The sequence below is a fragment of the Dipteris shenzhenensis genome, chromosome 21 (assembly GCF_047967505.1).
Source record: "Dipteris shenzhenensis isolate YYH24624 ecotype China chromosome 21, Dip_SZ_1.0, whole genome shotgun sequence".
Taxonomy (NCBI): Eukaryota; Viridiplantae; Streptophyta; class Polypodiopsida; order Gleicheniales; family Dipteridaceae; genus Dipteris; species Dipteris shenzhenensis.
The window spans coordinates 9,171,405-9,186,523 of record NC_141616.1 but is presented as its reverse complement, the minus strand read 5'-3'; the positions used below and the strand labels follow the sequence as shown (position 1 = coordinate 9,186,523).

Genomic DNA, 15,119 nt, shown 5'->3' with positions numbered 1-15,119 from the left:
AAACCTAATGGGAAGCATGTTAGTTGCGTTTCTAGTAGTATAGTACAGGTCCAATTCTTTTACTAAACTATGGCTGGTTGGCAGGATTTTAAGCGACAACAAGTTGAACGGAGGCATTCCGAATGTAATTACTGCAATTTCCAGCCTTTTAAAACTGTAAGAATTGTTTAGATGGTCGATTTTTGAGATTCAAGTGTCTTCAATTTATTGTGCAATGGTTTTCTACTGATTGGCATAAAAGAAGAGTCCAATGATGATTTTTTCCCCTATCTCCTGCTTACGTCCCTCCCTCCCTCGCTCCCTCTCTCTCTCTCTCTCTCTCTCTCTCTCATTAAGAAAAATGTAATTCATAGCTGTCCCAGAGTGGAACAGCTACTACTCAAGACTAAAAACATTGACTAAAAACTTCCAACTGGGCCAGAGGAAGGTCTCCAAGAAAATGCACATCTTGGAGAGATCGAAGCAAGGATGAACGAAAGAAATGAAAGATATTGACTGAACAATGCCCATACAGCCGAATGTTATGAGCATGATAGATAGAGCATAGAAGTTGACACTAGGAAAACAATTTAGTAAAGTCTAGTCTAGAGGAATAGCGACCAAGATCCATCCCCAAGCAAGAGGCTAATGAATCGCCATGCTGTTGAATCTAGGGCTGTGGAATCAAGAGTAGATAAGCTTGCTTAGCAGCGAGGCAGCAACAAGTGGAAAGGAAGGATAGCCCGGAGGATGCTGATCAAAGTTCCAATCTAACAGTAGAAGTGTAGTAAATAGACGGGATAGGCTGAAAAGGCTGTAGCATAACCGTAAGAGCGCACCAAATCGATGTGTGATGCATACCAAGGCAGTACTATCTCCTCGCCTCTGGAAACGAAAGAGTGCAGCCTCAATCATCCACCACATCCTGCACCGTAGAAATACCCAAATGATGTAGGAACTACTTGTTTCTGGGATGAAGAAAAGCCAAAGGAGGATCAAACACCCTGCTCTAATGAATACTCTGCAAACGGAGGGAATTGCCTGGATCGGCGGAGGACGACCCGACTAGTGCAAATAATCCAGAACCTGCTTGCTGTCAATCATGTGTGTCTCACACACACACACACACATACACACACACATTTTTTCTATAAAAGAAACTTTGCATAAAGACGAATGTACATTCATAGCTGCTCCAAAGTGGAACAACTACTATACTACTACTACTACTACTACCACACACACACACACACACACACACACACACACACACACACACACATAGATTTGTCACTGTCTCTCCCAAGTCCAGGTTCTGAGGGTGTTGTTCACCTGCAGTCGTGTCGTTGTTCATGGCATAGGTGTTCAAAAGTGTAGCATAGGTCCTTGTGTCGTATTCTGGTGAGAGGTGTAGGATAATGCATGGAAAATAGCTGTCATGCGCACTTAGGTGAGAAAGAGAGCTTGATCACAACGATGGATGGAGGCTCTCTCACCTCCACGGGCTTTCAAGGGTTTAGAAGGGGGATAAGGTTAAGACAGCTACCTAAGAGTATAGGGGGAGAGAGGTTTCAGATTTCTAGATCAGTTTGATAGGGATGTCCTCTTGCTCCTTCTTGTATTTATTTGTGGCTAAAGCAGTGAGCATCTTTTTGAGATCTCAGGCAAACATTATTGGGGTTGAGACTTCCCCTGAGACAGGATGATGAGTTGAGATGGCTGACGACATTGCGATTTTTTTGGATGCCACTCCACAAAATATCACTTCTTTTAGGGCAGCCTTGGATTTATTTTGCTCTACCATAGGTGCGCATACTAATTGGAATAAATCCAAGGGCTTTTGGACTAGTGAAGAGGACACTCCTATTTGGGCGGCTTTGACTTAGATTGAGAGGAGTGTTTTTGTCAGATATTTTGGTTAACAGGTCGGTGTGGGCATCTCTCCTTCGCAACAATTTGCTCCTGTGTTAGAGAGTATTAGGAGAAGCTTCTTTCAACCAAAATTAACCTTTGCTTCTAGGGTGGTGATGGTCAACTAGGTATTGCTGGCCACATCATGGTTTGTTTGTTCTTGTTGGTGTCATTCTAGGGATTGCATCACTTAGTTCAAAAGACCGATGAGGAATTTAATTTTCTATGGAGTGGACTAGATGGATTAGTAGACACTAGAGTCAGGGTGGATTGGGAGATCTTGATCCTCCCACGTAGGAACGAGGCCTCAATATATTAGATCCAAGGCCTTATTATGCAAGGTGGTGGTCAGGGGGTTTTTGCCAGGATAGAAACCTTGCAAGGACTTTTTAATTGGATGCATATAGTCCTTCTCTCCTTCCATAGGTGGAGATTGGATGCGTAGTACGAGGTGGACCTTTACCTTAGTCGATCTCAGGGCTCCCTCCTCTCCTTTTATGGCTGCTATCTTGAAAGCTTGGAGTCATAGGAGTACGACGTTCAGAAAGGGATGCCTTGGTCTTTGATGTTCATTCTAGGGGCATGTTGTCCACGTCTACGGAAGATATACTTATGCATCTTCCATTTTAGTCTGTCAACGTTGTAGGTTCATGTGGAGCATTGTTTGTTGGCTTCAAGCTGGTATCTAGACCCTAACCAGTCACCTTCCTTTTGGTGCATGGAGGATTTGGCTCTTTGGAGGTGTCCACATAAACTATTTGCAGCGGGACCTCGAGGAGTGGGAATGGATTGATGCAAGGCACCGAGAGAACAACCTCCTCTTCTGCTACATGGTCAGTAATGTCAGAAAGATTTAGCTCAGCATTAGAGGCTGGAAGCCCACTAGAGCTCCTTATTGGGAGAAATTTTTAATTTTTGCTGACTTACAGAAATCCATTTGGAGCCTTTGGAAATCCCTTAGGAATAGAAAAATCATTGTTTTCTTTTTGCTCTCTATTGTATTGAACCATTGGAGGTCCATCTTCAGGGTAGACTTCTACTAATGAGTCTATTCAACATTGCTTATGGGATTGCAGACAGGCAAGGATTATCTAGAAGTGGATTGCCAATTTATTGAGCACCTTTAGTCCTTCTCCCTTCTTCACCTAAGGCTTGGTGGCTTGGCTCTCTTTGGAGCCTAGTTTTTTTATGAGAGACATGACTCTTCTTGAGCTCTCTTGGTCCGACGACATTTGGTTGAGCTATGCTCTCTAGATGATGTTCTCGCTTCTCCTTACAGACCTGTACATGCTTTTGTGGATACTTCCTGGAAGATTCTGGTGAGCATATCAATTTGTCATATTTGGATCCAAATGCACCAAGGCCTTCCCAAGTCCACGCTGCACACACATTGTCCAGTATTTGGACAGATACTATGAGCATGCAGGGGTTTTCTCGGGCAGCTGCTACCAAGACGACTGTTTTTCTCAAGTGGTGGAGTGGCTGCCCATTCTTGAAGTCCCCCGCAGGATTGAGGTGGCACTTCCAATCTGAACCTTGGATTTTTTCTAGCTCTCTTCCATGAGGTTGGTTTTTCCCTAGTAGGGTGTTTATTTTCTCATGCCTTGCATGATGTACTCCTTCCTTGGGCTTTTGTCTTGGACTTTCTTTCACGCTTAATACAAGTCTTTTCTTGGGGAAAAAAAATCAATTTAAAAACACAAGGCAATCATGCAGACATGGAGCTTGTTTAAGTTGACGATGCTATACAAAACATGGAATGGAAAATAGCAATGGATTAAGATTTATATGCATTGTAAAAGAACAATAAAGGGGAAATGTGTGATTTACTAGCAAAGAAAAAACTATGTAGACAAATGGGTTCACAAAGTGAAATACTGTTCAAATTGTAGGACTGAAATATACGAATCCAACTTCTGGCAAAAGACTTTGCCCAATCATGTGGAGAATGTTGTAAGGAGTCACAAGCCAAGATAGATGCCATATGATTTTTGTATCATCGGCCATCATTATTGTAATGGTTAGATGTCAAAAATACATTCCTAAGTGGATACCTAGATGAAGCTGTACAGATACATTCTGGAAGGGATACCTAGATGAAGAGCTATATATACATTGATAAAAAACATACATTGAAAAGAAAAAGAGAAGGCCAAAGAAAAGTCTCTGTGGTTTAAAAGAAGCACTTAGAGATTGGTACAATAGAATTGCAAGTATTTTCGCTAATCTGAAATACACAGAGTCATACACTCTAGTGCAAAGTTTAAGGGAAAGATATTAGTGCTTGAATCTCCCTCTGGAGGGATCCCAGGGGATGGTGGACACCCCAACCCCTTAAGATGGATGGGTGCCTTCTCAGGCATAGGCATTCCCCTTCAAATGATTGGTTCTTTTGGGGAGACAAGCCATTATTGTCTTTTAGGTGAAGTTTTGTGATAGATTGGTGAGGTCATGGGATGACATTATTCAAGATGTAGAACTACTGCAGTAGTGGGCTTGGTAGACAGCTTGAGTTGTTTCCAGGTGGAACATTGACCCTAGTCCATGGATAGCTTTTGTTGGGAATTGGAGGTTATGTCTATAAGTGATTGTCCTTACTAAGTTCTTGACTTGGGACCTCAATGAGTAGAGTTGGTTGGTTGCAGTCCATTGTTAGCAACACATGAAAATTTCAAATTGACTAGGGACTTCAAGAGCAGTCTACTGGGAGAGTTTCCAGATTAGTCCGGATTTATAGAGTTGCCTTTGGAGGAGGATTTGGGGCTCCCTCATAATTAGAAAGATCACTCTTTGCTTGTGGCTTTTTTTGCATGGAGGAATTGCAGTTAACAAATGGAGGGAGAAATTTGGAGCTGATCCTTCGTGCCCACGGTGTATGCATGTTACCGAGTCTATCCAACATTCTCTTTGAGAGTGCAAAGGCAAGCTACCATTATTTGGGTAGGGCTTGCTGAACTCCTGGGAAGATTTATCCATTCCACTTTGTTTATCACTTGGGGATCAGTAGCTTGGCTCTCTTTGATTGGACCTCAGGTTTTCTATGAAGGTCAAGATTCTTCATGGGCTTTCAGGGTGCAGTCTCATTTTCTTCAGGTTTTATTTCTTGGAGATTGTTCCTCCCACTCAGTACAAACCTGGGCATGTATTGGTGGCCACGAGCTGGGAGGTCATTGCTAGTATCATTGCCTAGCACATTTGGAGGGCTATATGTACAAAGGCACCTAACAAGTGGCAGGTTCATCTAGCTTAGACTGTGGCCAGCTTATGGACAGACATTGTGCACACCTTGATGGCCATATGGTCTACAACGCAGGGGACTTCCAGATCAGTTTCGACAAGGAGGTGTTATTTGCTTAGGGAATGGAGAAACAATCCCTCCCCTCTGGATTGATTTGGCATTTCCAGCCACAATATATATATTGGCTTTTCCAGGTTTTGCATGGTCCTTTGATGCCATGACTTTTCATGCTTTGCATGATGCATTTCAACCTTGTTCTCTATAAACTTGGTGGTTTTCCTTACTTAATAGAAGTCTATTTCTCGGAAAGAAAAAGGCCTCTCCTCCTTAACTCTAAAAAAAGGGCGAGTAACAATATACCCCTATACAATTTCAACTATCAATCATAAAATTGCGACTCTAAAAAGGCCTCTCCTTCTTAACTCTAGAAAAAGACCCAGTAACAATACACCCCTATACAATTTCAACTATCAATCAATCAATTATTCTCTTGTTTTATGTTTTTCTTAGGTTGAATCCTTTCCAATTGCTACAAGCCCAGTGTTATGTGTTTTCAAGTAAAGATATAACAAGAGTTCTGTTGTCAATTCAGAAAGTAACTTTTTTCAAAGATAGAGTATGTTGTGTTCCATCATCTTTAATATGGCTGTCATGACTTTTCTATCATTTCACAGGGATGTGTCATTTAATAACTTGACAGGGATGATCCCAGAGGCAGCTTTCAAGATTCCTCAATACAGGTAAGCTTTTGTCATATCCAAAACAATTGCATTCGTTATTTCAACGTTATTGATGTTTGTTCTTAGTCAAGGTGAGAAAGGAGACTTGTAAGTCTGTATGCTGATTGTGAAGGTCATGCTTTCAGTTTTGTTGGTAACCAGTTGACTTGTGGATCAAGCAATCAGACTTCATGCCCATTAATAAGCCCAACACTTTCCAAACAAGGTACTCATTAAAAAACAATTAAAATAATGTTCAATCATAGCATCATCATGTTTCATATGTGAGAATCTACTACTGTTTGCATGGGAAAGAAGATCACTGTCTGATAGTAATCCATTTATGTCATTGTGCCAGTTTCTTCCTCAAAGAAATCAGATATTGGAGCGGTTGCAGGTGGAATCGTGGGTGGAAGCCTTGCTCTCTTAGCTTCCAGTGCTATATTATTTATATTGTGGAGGCATTGTCATTGTCAAAGGAAGGACATTTTTGTGGATGTTGCAGGTTGAGCTTTAACTTTCAATGATTATTTTCTGAATCTGTGTGCACATATGCATGCATTTGGGTTTACACGTCCATGTGCACGTGTGTGTGTGTGTGAGAGAGAGAGAGAGAGAGAGAGAGAGAGAGAGAAAGAAAGAAAATTTATTAAAGTCTTTGGAAGACCTATGGGTCTATGAGACTGTGAAAATCCTGATACAACAGGCTGTGGTAGTGGAGCTACTAAACGAGCATCCATACCAATGAAAAATGCAAAAATGCAAACTCATGCCATAGGGCTTCGTCTCGAGGTCTGGAATCCTCGCTTCATTGTTTGGCTTGTACATGTCCCTCAAAGTGATCCGGCAAGTTCTGCATCCGCTGTAGTGCCCACAATAATGGCTAGTGCCTCCACATCTTGAATCTACCAGGATATCACCAAATAGGATTTGCTAGTACAGTCACTTTTGGTGTAGTTGTTGTCGCTTGACTACCGTGGGCTGAGGCATTAACTATCTATCTGTCGTAATCTCCCATGACTCCCTCAACACTGAACGGCTCCAGACTTTCATGTTCCACAATGGGTAACTGCTCCCATCCAATTGCATGTGCCCGAAATTAGGATAGCATATATCCGGGCAATGAATTGAGAAGAGAGAGAGTAAGAAATTCGTATGCTGTCCAAACTTGAGCCTCCCTAGCAATGGTACCATCCTTCAGACGTCCAAGTAGATTCCCCCAAGCCTTGAATCAAGGTCGTCCTTTAGCAAGGTGCTTGCCTTCAAGCTCCACTTTACTTGAACTTCCGATCAGGGCTCTAATACCATGTTAGAAATGACCTAAATAGAGGGTATCTGCAACTGAAGACTGATAGATGGGCCCAGGAATTCACACAAAAGTAATTAACTATGAAATCCAAAACTTCTTTACTGATGTGTACTCAACCTAAATGTGTGTGTGCAAGCCAGTAAATAGATAATGGTTCAAGAGAGATATAGAACCAAGGTAAGATATATTTCCGTCCACAGAAGGACACAATGCAAAAAAGTCCAAAGTCCCACCAAACCGTGGTCGTCTGTCCTTACCAAAAGTTGTCCTACTACCTCCTTGGCGCTTCTAGATCCGTGAGCCTGCGTGCTCCACTAGAGGTTTTGTAGACTTAGTCACCATACCTTGATCCTTGCACCTAGCTGCCTTAGGTACCAGCCTAGGTTTGCAGCCGCTTCTCAGCTTTGTGTGCAGTTCTTTAGCCTCCTATAGACCTCCTGGATGTAGGCCCTACTCTTGCTGATCTGCTGTTCCAATTTGCTGGACATCTGCTGCTCAAGTGGATGCTGAATGAGAACCTTGGGATCCCTTTATATAGGGGCTGGTAGCCCCCCAGCCAACTGACTGGTAGGGGCCAAAATGGCCGACCTGTTGTTCAGCCTCTATTCCAGAGCCCTTCCAGTCTCCGGATCCTCTACAAGAGCTCTGTACACCCTGTTGTACACATCCGGACTGTTGCTGACATCAGCACCTGGCTAGTTTTCCTGTGCAGATCTGCTCCAACCAAATGTTGACAGCCACGTGGCACCTCCCTACCTCTGCTGTCCACCATGGTGGCTCCAAACTGCCAGGTATGCCTTTCAACCTGCTGCTCACATGGCAGCCCATGTGCAGCCCCATGTTTACATGTTTTGCTGTCTGTATTCTGCCCACATGGCAGCCGAAGTGTTGCCCATGTGGCAGCCACATCACCTCGTGGTTCACCCCCCCACCCAGATGGCCCTGGAGGATCCCTGCATGCTCGCCCAGATGGCCATAAGAGTGTGTACTGTGTCGGTCCAAATACTGGTCATAGTCTGAGAGGGGTGAACCTGGGTACCTTCCATCGCCTCTGTACACCTGGCTTTCCAAATATGCCAAGCTGCAATGCTAGCCAGAATCTCCCATGATGTGTCTACTGAGGCATGAGCAGCTTTGAAAGGAGTGAAAGAAACATCCTGGAGGGAACAAGACTCCACTGAGTATCGTTGTACAATGAAAGATGGATCCGGATCATGTCCCTCGAAGAACACTTGGGGGCCAGCAAGAGAGAACCATGCTACTGAACCCCGGGTCATATAGAAAGGTGCTGTATGAAAGATGCTGAAAATCCTAGCAACACCTTTCCAGATCGTCCTCGCCTGTTTGCACTCCCAAAGACAATGCTGTACTGACTCAACCGCTATGTGGCAATGAGGACAAGTAGGGTCAGCCCCAAACATGGATCTCCATAGGTTCACTACAATCCCTCCATGAATAGAAAGCCAAAAGAAAAGAGTGATCTTTCTATTCCTGACGGATTTCTAGAGCCTACGCCAAAAGTTTTTCCGCACAACTGCAGAAAGCTGAAGAACTATCCCAATGAGGGGCTCTGGAGGGCCTCCAACCTCTACTGCTGAGCTGAAATCTCCGGGCATTTTTGACTGTATAATGAAAGAAGGGGATGCTCTTCTCTCGGTGCCCCTCATCAATCCATTCCCACTTCCTTGGGTCCCACTGCAGGAATTGCCCCACTCCATGAAACCTGCAATCTTGACAGACTGAAAGGCAACCTCCAAGAGAATATCATTAGAAGATCTGATAAGTCTACCTCCCGACTGAACATCAAAGACTAATGTATCCTCATGTGCATCCCGCACGGCAATAACCTGTAAAGGAATGCCCGTCCATGAGAACAATCGCTACCAAGTGGACTCTGTGATCGGCATGTCATCTATGTCTATCCACTCTGCCGAAATGGCTGCCTCTATCTGTTGTATCCTGACTGCACTCCCTCTCAGGTGGCCAACTGCTAAGAGTCTATGATTCTCTGGAAGTCTCCTAAAGGCCTGCCAGGCGCCTACTGTAGAAGCAGGTCCCCTCTCCCATCTAGACCACTGCATATAGTGTGACACTGGCCTTCCATGGTCATCCAATATCGAGTCATTCCACTGTGAATTTCTTCACGAGAGGTGGGTGGAACTCTGCGAAGAGTATTTCTGAAGCTGCCCCAAGCTTTCAGAATAGTAGCCATGAGAGGGGAAGGGGGAGATCTGAGATGGGCTGAAGTAAAGATCCATCTGATGCTGTCCATCCAATCTCCCCCATGAGATGGAGTACAAGATTGAATGCTCCGTGAGAAGAAATCTTTCAAAATCTCCTGTCCAGGCATCAATCCACGTACTACGAACTTGCAGAGCAAGGCCATGCACTGCAAGTTTGGGTCAATAATATTGAGACCTCCTCCTGTGGGGAGAATGAGGGTCTCCCAAGCCACCTTGGCTACAACATCTGAGGTGCCATCTAAACCGCTCCAAAGAAAATTCCTGATAGGTCTCACGAGCTGAGTGATACAACCTCTAGACCTTGCACCAACAAGAGCAAACAAACCAGGCAATGGCCAATAATACCTGGTTCAAAACCACAAATTTGGATGCAAGGTCAAGTCTGGCAGAACTCCAAAAGATGAGTTTCCTCCTGATACTCTTGAACACGGGAGCAAACTGCTGTGCTAGAAAGATGCCCACCCCAACCTGGCATCCCACATATATGACGAAAACACCCCTTTGAATCCGAGTGAACCCTATGTCAATCCCCCAGTCTGGAGTGTCCTCATTACTGATCCAAAAGCCATTGGATTTGTTCCAATTAATGTGTGCACATGCCGCAATGCAAAACAAATCCAACGCCGTCCTGAATGAGGTTAGTGTCTATGGAGTGGCATCCAAAAAAACAGCCGTATCATTTGCCAACTCACTGTCTAAGAGCTCATTCTCCTGCCTCAATGGAAGCCTGAGCCCTATAATATCAACTTGAGCTCTAATGTGATAGCTCATAGCTTCAGCTACAAATAAGAACAGAAAGGGGGCTAGAGGGCATCCCTGGCAGACTGAAAGAGTAATCTCAAACCTGTCCCCCCTGACTCCACCAATAAGAACCTGGCTGTGGGCTGATCTGTAGAGGGTTGAAACCCCTCTGATCCATGCATCTGAGAAACCAAAGCGAGTAAGTGTGCCCTCCAGAAAGCCCCAGTCTATATCCTGTCATAAGCTTTCTCAAAGTCTAGGAGTAGAATGGCCAGCCTGTTTTTCGCTGGCTGTTCCAATAGGGTTTTTAGATCTCTGCTATCCCCATATCGTTCTATGATGCGTGCATAGAATCTACATCGTAGGAGTACATGATGTTCATTCTCTACCTCCCTTGTGGGGCAAAGTTTGCTTGCTCATCTATCCCTCTCTACTTTGAGATCATGTGCGCTAGTTCTGATTTTGCAGATGAGATGTCTTTCAAATGTTGATATGTCTTCCCCAAGGTATTTCTGCATTCCATGGCTGTCCATTGAATTAATTTTCTGTTTATAAAACTGCATTTTTGTCCCCGTGTTTTTTTATAGTTTTTGTAACATTTTCTGCATCACAATCTCCCTTAATGCACATGCATCTTCTGGTAAATCAGTGGCCATTTTACCCCATGTTTCCATCCATTTCATTCCCTCCCTGTGCCAGCCCATGCTGTTAGTAGCTTCCATCACCTTGTGTGGCATCCTATTGATGGGATATCTCAAGGTGTATGCCCCAGGCACACCTTGGTTTCTATGTGTGTGTGCTAGAGGCACAGTTAGGTGCCCATAAGCACTGTTAGGTGGTGGTAGATGCCACATAGGATGATTGAGAGAATCTAGGAGCTGATTGAGGAGATGATTGTGGAGCTTGGTGGCTCATGTAAGAGGTGCCTACATATGGACCTCACCTTTCTTCATTCCATAACCAAGCAAGCATTCTCATTTCGTGTTCAGCTTCATGCTTTCCTTTCAGTTCTTCAACATGGTATTAGAGCACTATGATCCTCCTTGAGCCCATTTATGCCATGTAATCATCTTCTTCTTCTTCATCTTCACCATTTCTTCCCCAAACTTGTGAGAGCTTGTTCTCCCTCGTCTTTTCGCCATTCTCCAAATCCTTTGAGCTGTAGACTCCTCGTGTATGGGCGAATTTCCATGTCAAAGGAATTAGAGAATGCTGCTCACGAAACCGCGCAACAGTCATCTTCATCGTGATGCCTTTTCTTGCAATGCGACTTGCTGGAGCAGCCATTCCAAAATTCCTCTTAGCCAAGCTTGCACAACAGTATGAGCTAGCTCCTATCCAGATTTAAAGGGAAATGGTCCACCAGGGAGGGAGAAACAGCAAAAAAAACCAGTCGACTTTCAAGCTGCTGGCTATGGCAACGTGACGTGGCATTTCGCCTCTCCTCCTCAGTGGCTCTTCTCTGGTATATCAGATTTGTTTCTACCTAGAAATCCCTCTTTTCTTTGCTTTGAAGAGTGAGATACAAGCCCTCCAAGTTTAGGCCTCTGTTTTGGACAGTTTTGACAATGTTGTGAGTTTGATGCTACATTAGATGCTACTTTAGCATTTCTGATGTTTTAAAGTGTTGAATAGCATAAGTACAACTGTGGCTACAACTTTCCTTTAAGTTGCTATACCTGGATTTGCTTGGAATACTTTCATTTAGCCACCTCTATGAAGCATGCAAGTAGAAGCATCATTTCCATTATGATTTGTAGTATGGAATTTGGTTACAAGTTTTTGCTACTCTAAATGCTTGTACTTTGAAGCAACTACAAAGCCAGAAACTGCCAATCTACTTTCAGTTGATGTGCCTCCACAAGATGAGGCATCCTATGAAGATTATGCTTTTTGAACCATCTCCATATATGCTCCAGATCTCTCTTTTTATGTTGAATCAAGGTACTTAGTCTGGATAGTCCTCCAAAATGAATGAAATAAACTTTTGTGTGTTTTTTAAACACCTCTGGTCACCATATGATGTAGGCCATGTATATGTGTTTTGCTCCATGGTACCTCCTGTAGACATTGTGTGCATGTACATGCACGGGAGATAACCATTGGAAGGTCTTATGTATCCCTTTTGTTTACTTCACACCCTTGGGAACCCCTTGCTAGCATGAGAACCTAGCCATGGATTTATCCTTGACCACCATGAGATGGCATGAGAAACTATGAGACTAGATGTATCCTTGACATAAGCCTGAGGCATTCCCTTGAGGGTGGGTATGATGGGATATCTCAAGGTGTATGCCCCAGGCACACCTTGGTTTCTATGTGTGTGTGCTAGAGGCACAGTTAAGCACTGTTAGGTGGTGGTAGATGCCACATAGGATGATTGAGAGAATCTAGGAGCTGATTGAGGAGATGATTGAGAAGATGATTGTGGAGCTTGGTGGCTCATGTAAGAGGTGCCTACATATGGACCTCACCTTTCTTCATTCCATAACCAAGCAAGCATTCTCATTTCATGTTCAGCTTCATGCTTTCCTTTCAGTTCTTCAACACCTATGGCATCCAGCTTCCCAACTTTGTTGAGGTAGGCCATGAATTGACACAATGCTTCCCCCATGGATGAATATCCCATACCACTCGCACTTTCAAGATCCATGGACCAAGGGATTGCTTTTTGACTTCTTGGCCCAACGGGGATGTATGGCAGCCCCTGTTGGGGCCAGACTTGTCGTATACAGAGTGGGCTCGTGTGGAGCGGCTATAGGTTCTCATGTTATCACGGATGATTCACGGTAAGCCATCTGTTCCTCACCAGATCATTCAGGCTGAGTTTGGGTCATGCCCATTACAGTCAGATGCTGCATTTCAGGTCATCACGTATCTGTACCAAGTCAGGGAGTATGGGGATTACACTTCTGGGCGCATCAGGCTACCATGGCTAGCACTGTCCTCTTCTATGACACTTTTAGCAGGAGGGGACCAGAGAAGATGATATGCACACACAAAGAGATGGTTATAGCGACTAGGGCTCCACGTGGATAGACTCCCTCGCTTTCAGTACAACATCCACGCTCCGTTTTCTCCCCTCCTATCACACTATGTCAACTAGGTTATCCTTGAGGATCTCTTGCAGCTACATACATTCCGGACCTGATTGGGACCGAGTGAACTCCCAGTGAAGCTTAGCTTCTACAAAGATCACTACTTACATATTACAGAGGAGGGTTTCATTGACCCACCAGGATACACACTGAGGATCTCTATTGGGCAGTTCCGGGCCTCTTCACATAGACTTCGTATTGAGAGTAGCAGAGCAGAGCGCCTACCCAGGGAGAGACGCATATGCACATTATGTGACATGCAGGAGGTTGATACAGAGGAGCACTTCATCTTCAAGTGTCCTGTTTACTATGAGATCCGAGGGTGTTTCTACTGCCTCTTCAGAGATAGCTATGGGGTTTTGGCCCGATTCCTCTCCTACAGGTGTTTGGCAGGCTTCGAGAGGTACTCAGACACCACGAGAGGATACTTCGAGCACGGAGACAGTAACAGACTTCTTCCTTGGCTGATCCCTATCAGAGCTCTATCATGGAGTTTTTTCAGCCAGATCACATGGACCCCCACGAGATGAGGCATCGACATGATCGTGAAAGAGCCAGTGACCTAACAGCTCAGACAGAGGGTTGACACGCAGATTACACTTGGGATATCCCCTTCCTGTTTAGAGTCAGAGCCCGACCAACAGGGGTTACTGTAGCCCTTGTTAGGCACAAAGCTATGACCAAGAGACGTGCCAGGGCCGCACCTGTGAGTGGTTGACATCACTCTATCGCCAATTTCATGCCTCCATTGCCTCATCCACCCTGATGTTCTGATGATGATGATGATGATGATGATATTGATATATAGTTGACCACCGACATGACTATGTTGTACTTAGTACTACCATTCTGCATTTTCTGCATTTTGCATTGGTGTGGATGCTCGTTTAGTAGCTCCACCACCATAGCTCGTTTGTACCAGGATTTTCACAGTCTCATTGACCCATCGGTCTTCCGAAGACTTTAATAAACTTTCTTTCTTACTTTCTAGATTGGCACACCCACATAGCAGCCTCACGGCCTTGGTAAACTGTTGGAATAGGATTGGTCACCTCCCCACCTATGAGCCCCCAAATGAGGAGAGCAACGGGGGGGTGAACCATAGGACAAAGGGAAGAGAGAGGGGGCTGCCAAATGGGCAGCACCTCACAACAAGAAAGGTTGCAAGGACAAGGCGGATGATGTCAACCAAGGTACAGACTTGCATCAGCAAATGCACGGATAGTACAGAGGGGTTCTATATGTTGATGGACATGCAAACAGGGCTGAGCAGAGGCAGGACCAGCAAGAAGAGGAGGTGAACAGATCACGGCTGTTATGCCAGACAGACAAGCCTGGTTTGGGGCCCTACACAAGGGCTGGGGGTAGCCCAAGGAATGGAGGAGAGAAGAGGCCTGGTTGGGTTTGGTCCAAGCCAGCCAACCAGGTTCATATACACATGGAAAGGGGCCGATCCCTAGTTGGCTGAAACAAAGCACTGGGTTGGCTAATAGGCCTAGGGGGGTTGGTGGTTTTAGGTAGGGCTGGGATCCCTATATGAGGGGGCACTTGGGCCTTATTTCTTCATCACTTAGAGTAGCCCTCAAAGAGTAGACAGGAGCAGGAAGACCAGCAGCGGTTGGGCCTATTACTAGGAGGTGAACCAAGCTGAAAGACCTACATACTTAGCTCAGAGTGACAGCCTACCTAGGCTGGCTTTCCGAACAGCAAGGTAGAAGGGATCCTTTGGGCAAAGAGTCTATATAAGCTCAGTGGAGCACACGGGCTCAGAGATCCACAGGTGCTAGCCATATAGAAGGGGGTGTTGTATTGTGTCCAGTTTGTGGATGGACGGAAATATATAAGTGCTGCTTCTATATTTGTCTTGATGCACAGTATTTG

General features: G+C 44.7%; 1 protein-coding gene across 4 annotated transcripts in view; it reads left to right on the top strand.

Moving 5' to 3' along the window:
- The window catches only part of LOC147888462 (LRR receptor kinase SERK2-like), a 76,600-nt gene that overhangs the window by 35,838 nt on the left and 25,643 nt on the right, over window positions 1-15,119 (top strand). For all 4 annotated transcript variants that reach the window (XM_087392776.1, XM_087392777.1, XM_087392778.1 and 1 more), the window contains exons 6-9: window positions 85-156; window positions 5,803-5,868; window positions 5,994-6,073; window positions 6,206-6,352. In XM_087392776.1, the coding sequence (XP_087248902.1) occupies window positions 85-156; window positions 5,803-5,868; window positions 5,994-6,073; window positions 6,206-6,352 (365 nt within the window). The remainder of the gene's footprint in view (window positions 1-84; window positions 157-5,802; window positions 5,869-5,993; window positions 6,074-6,205; window positions 6,353-15,119) is intronic.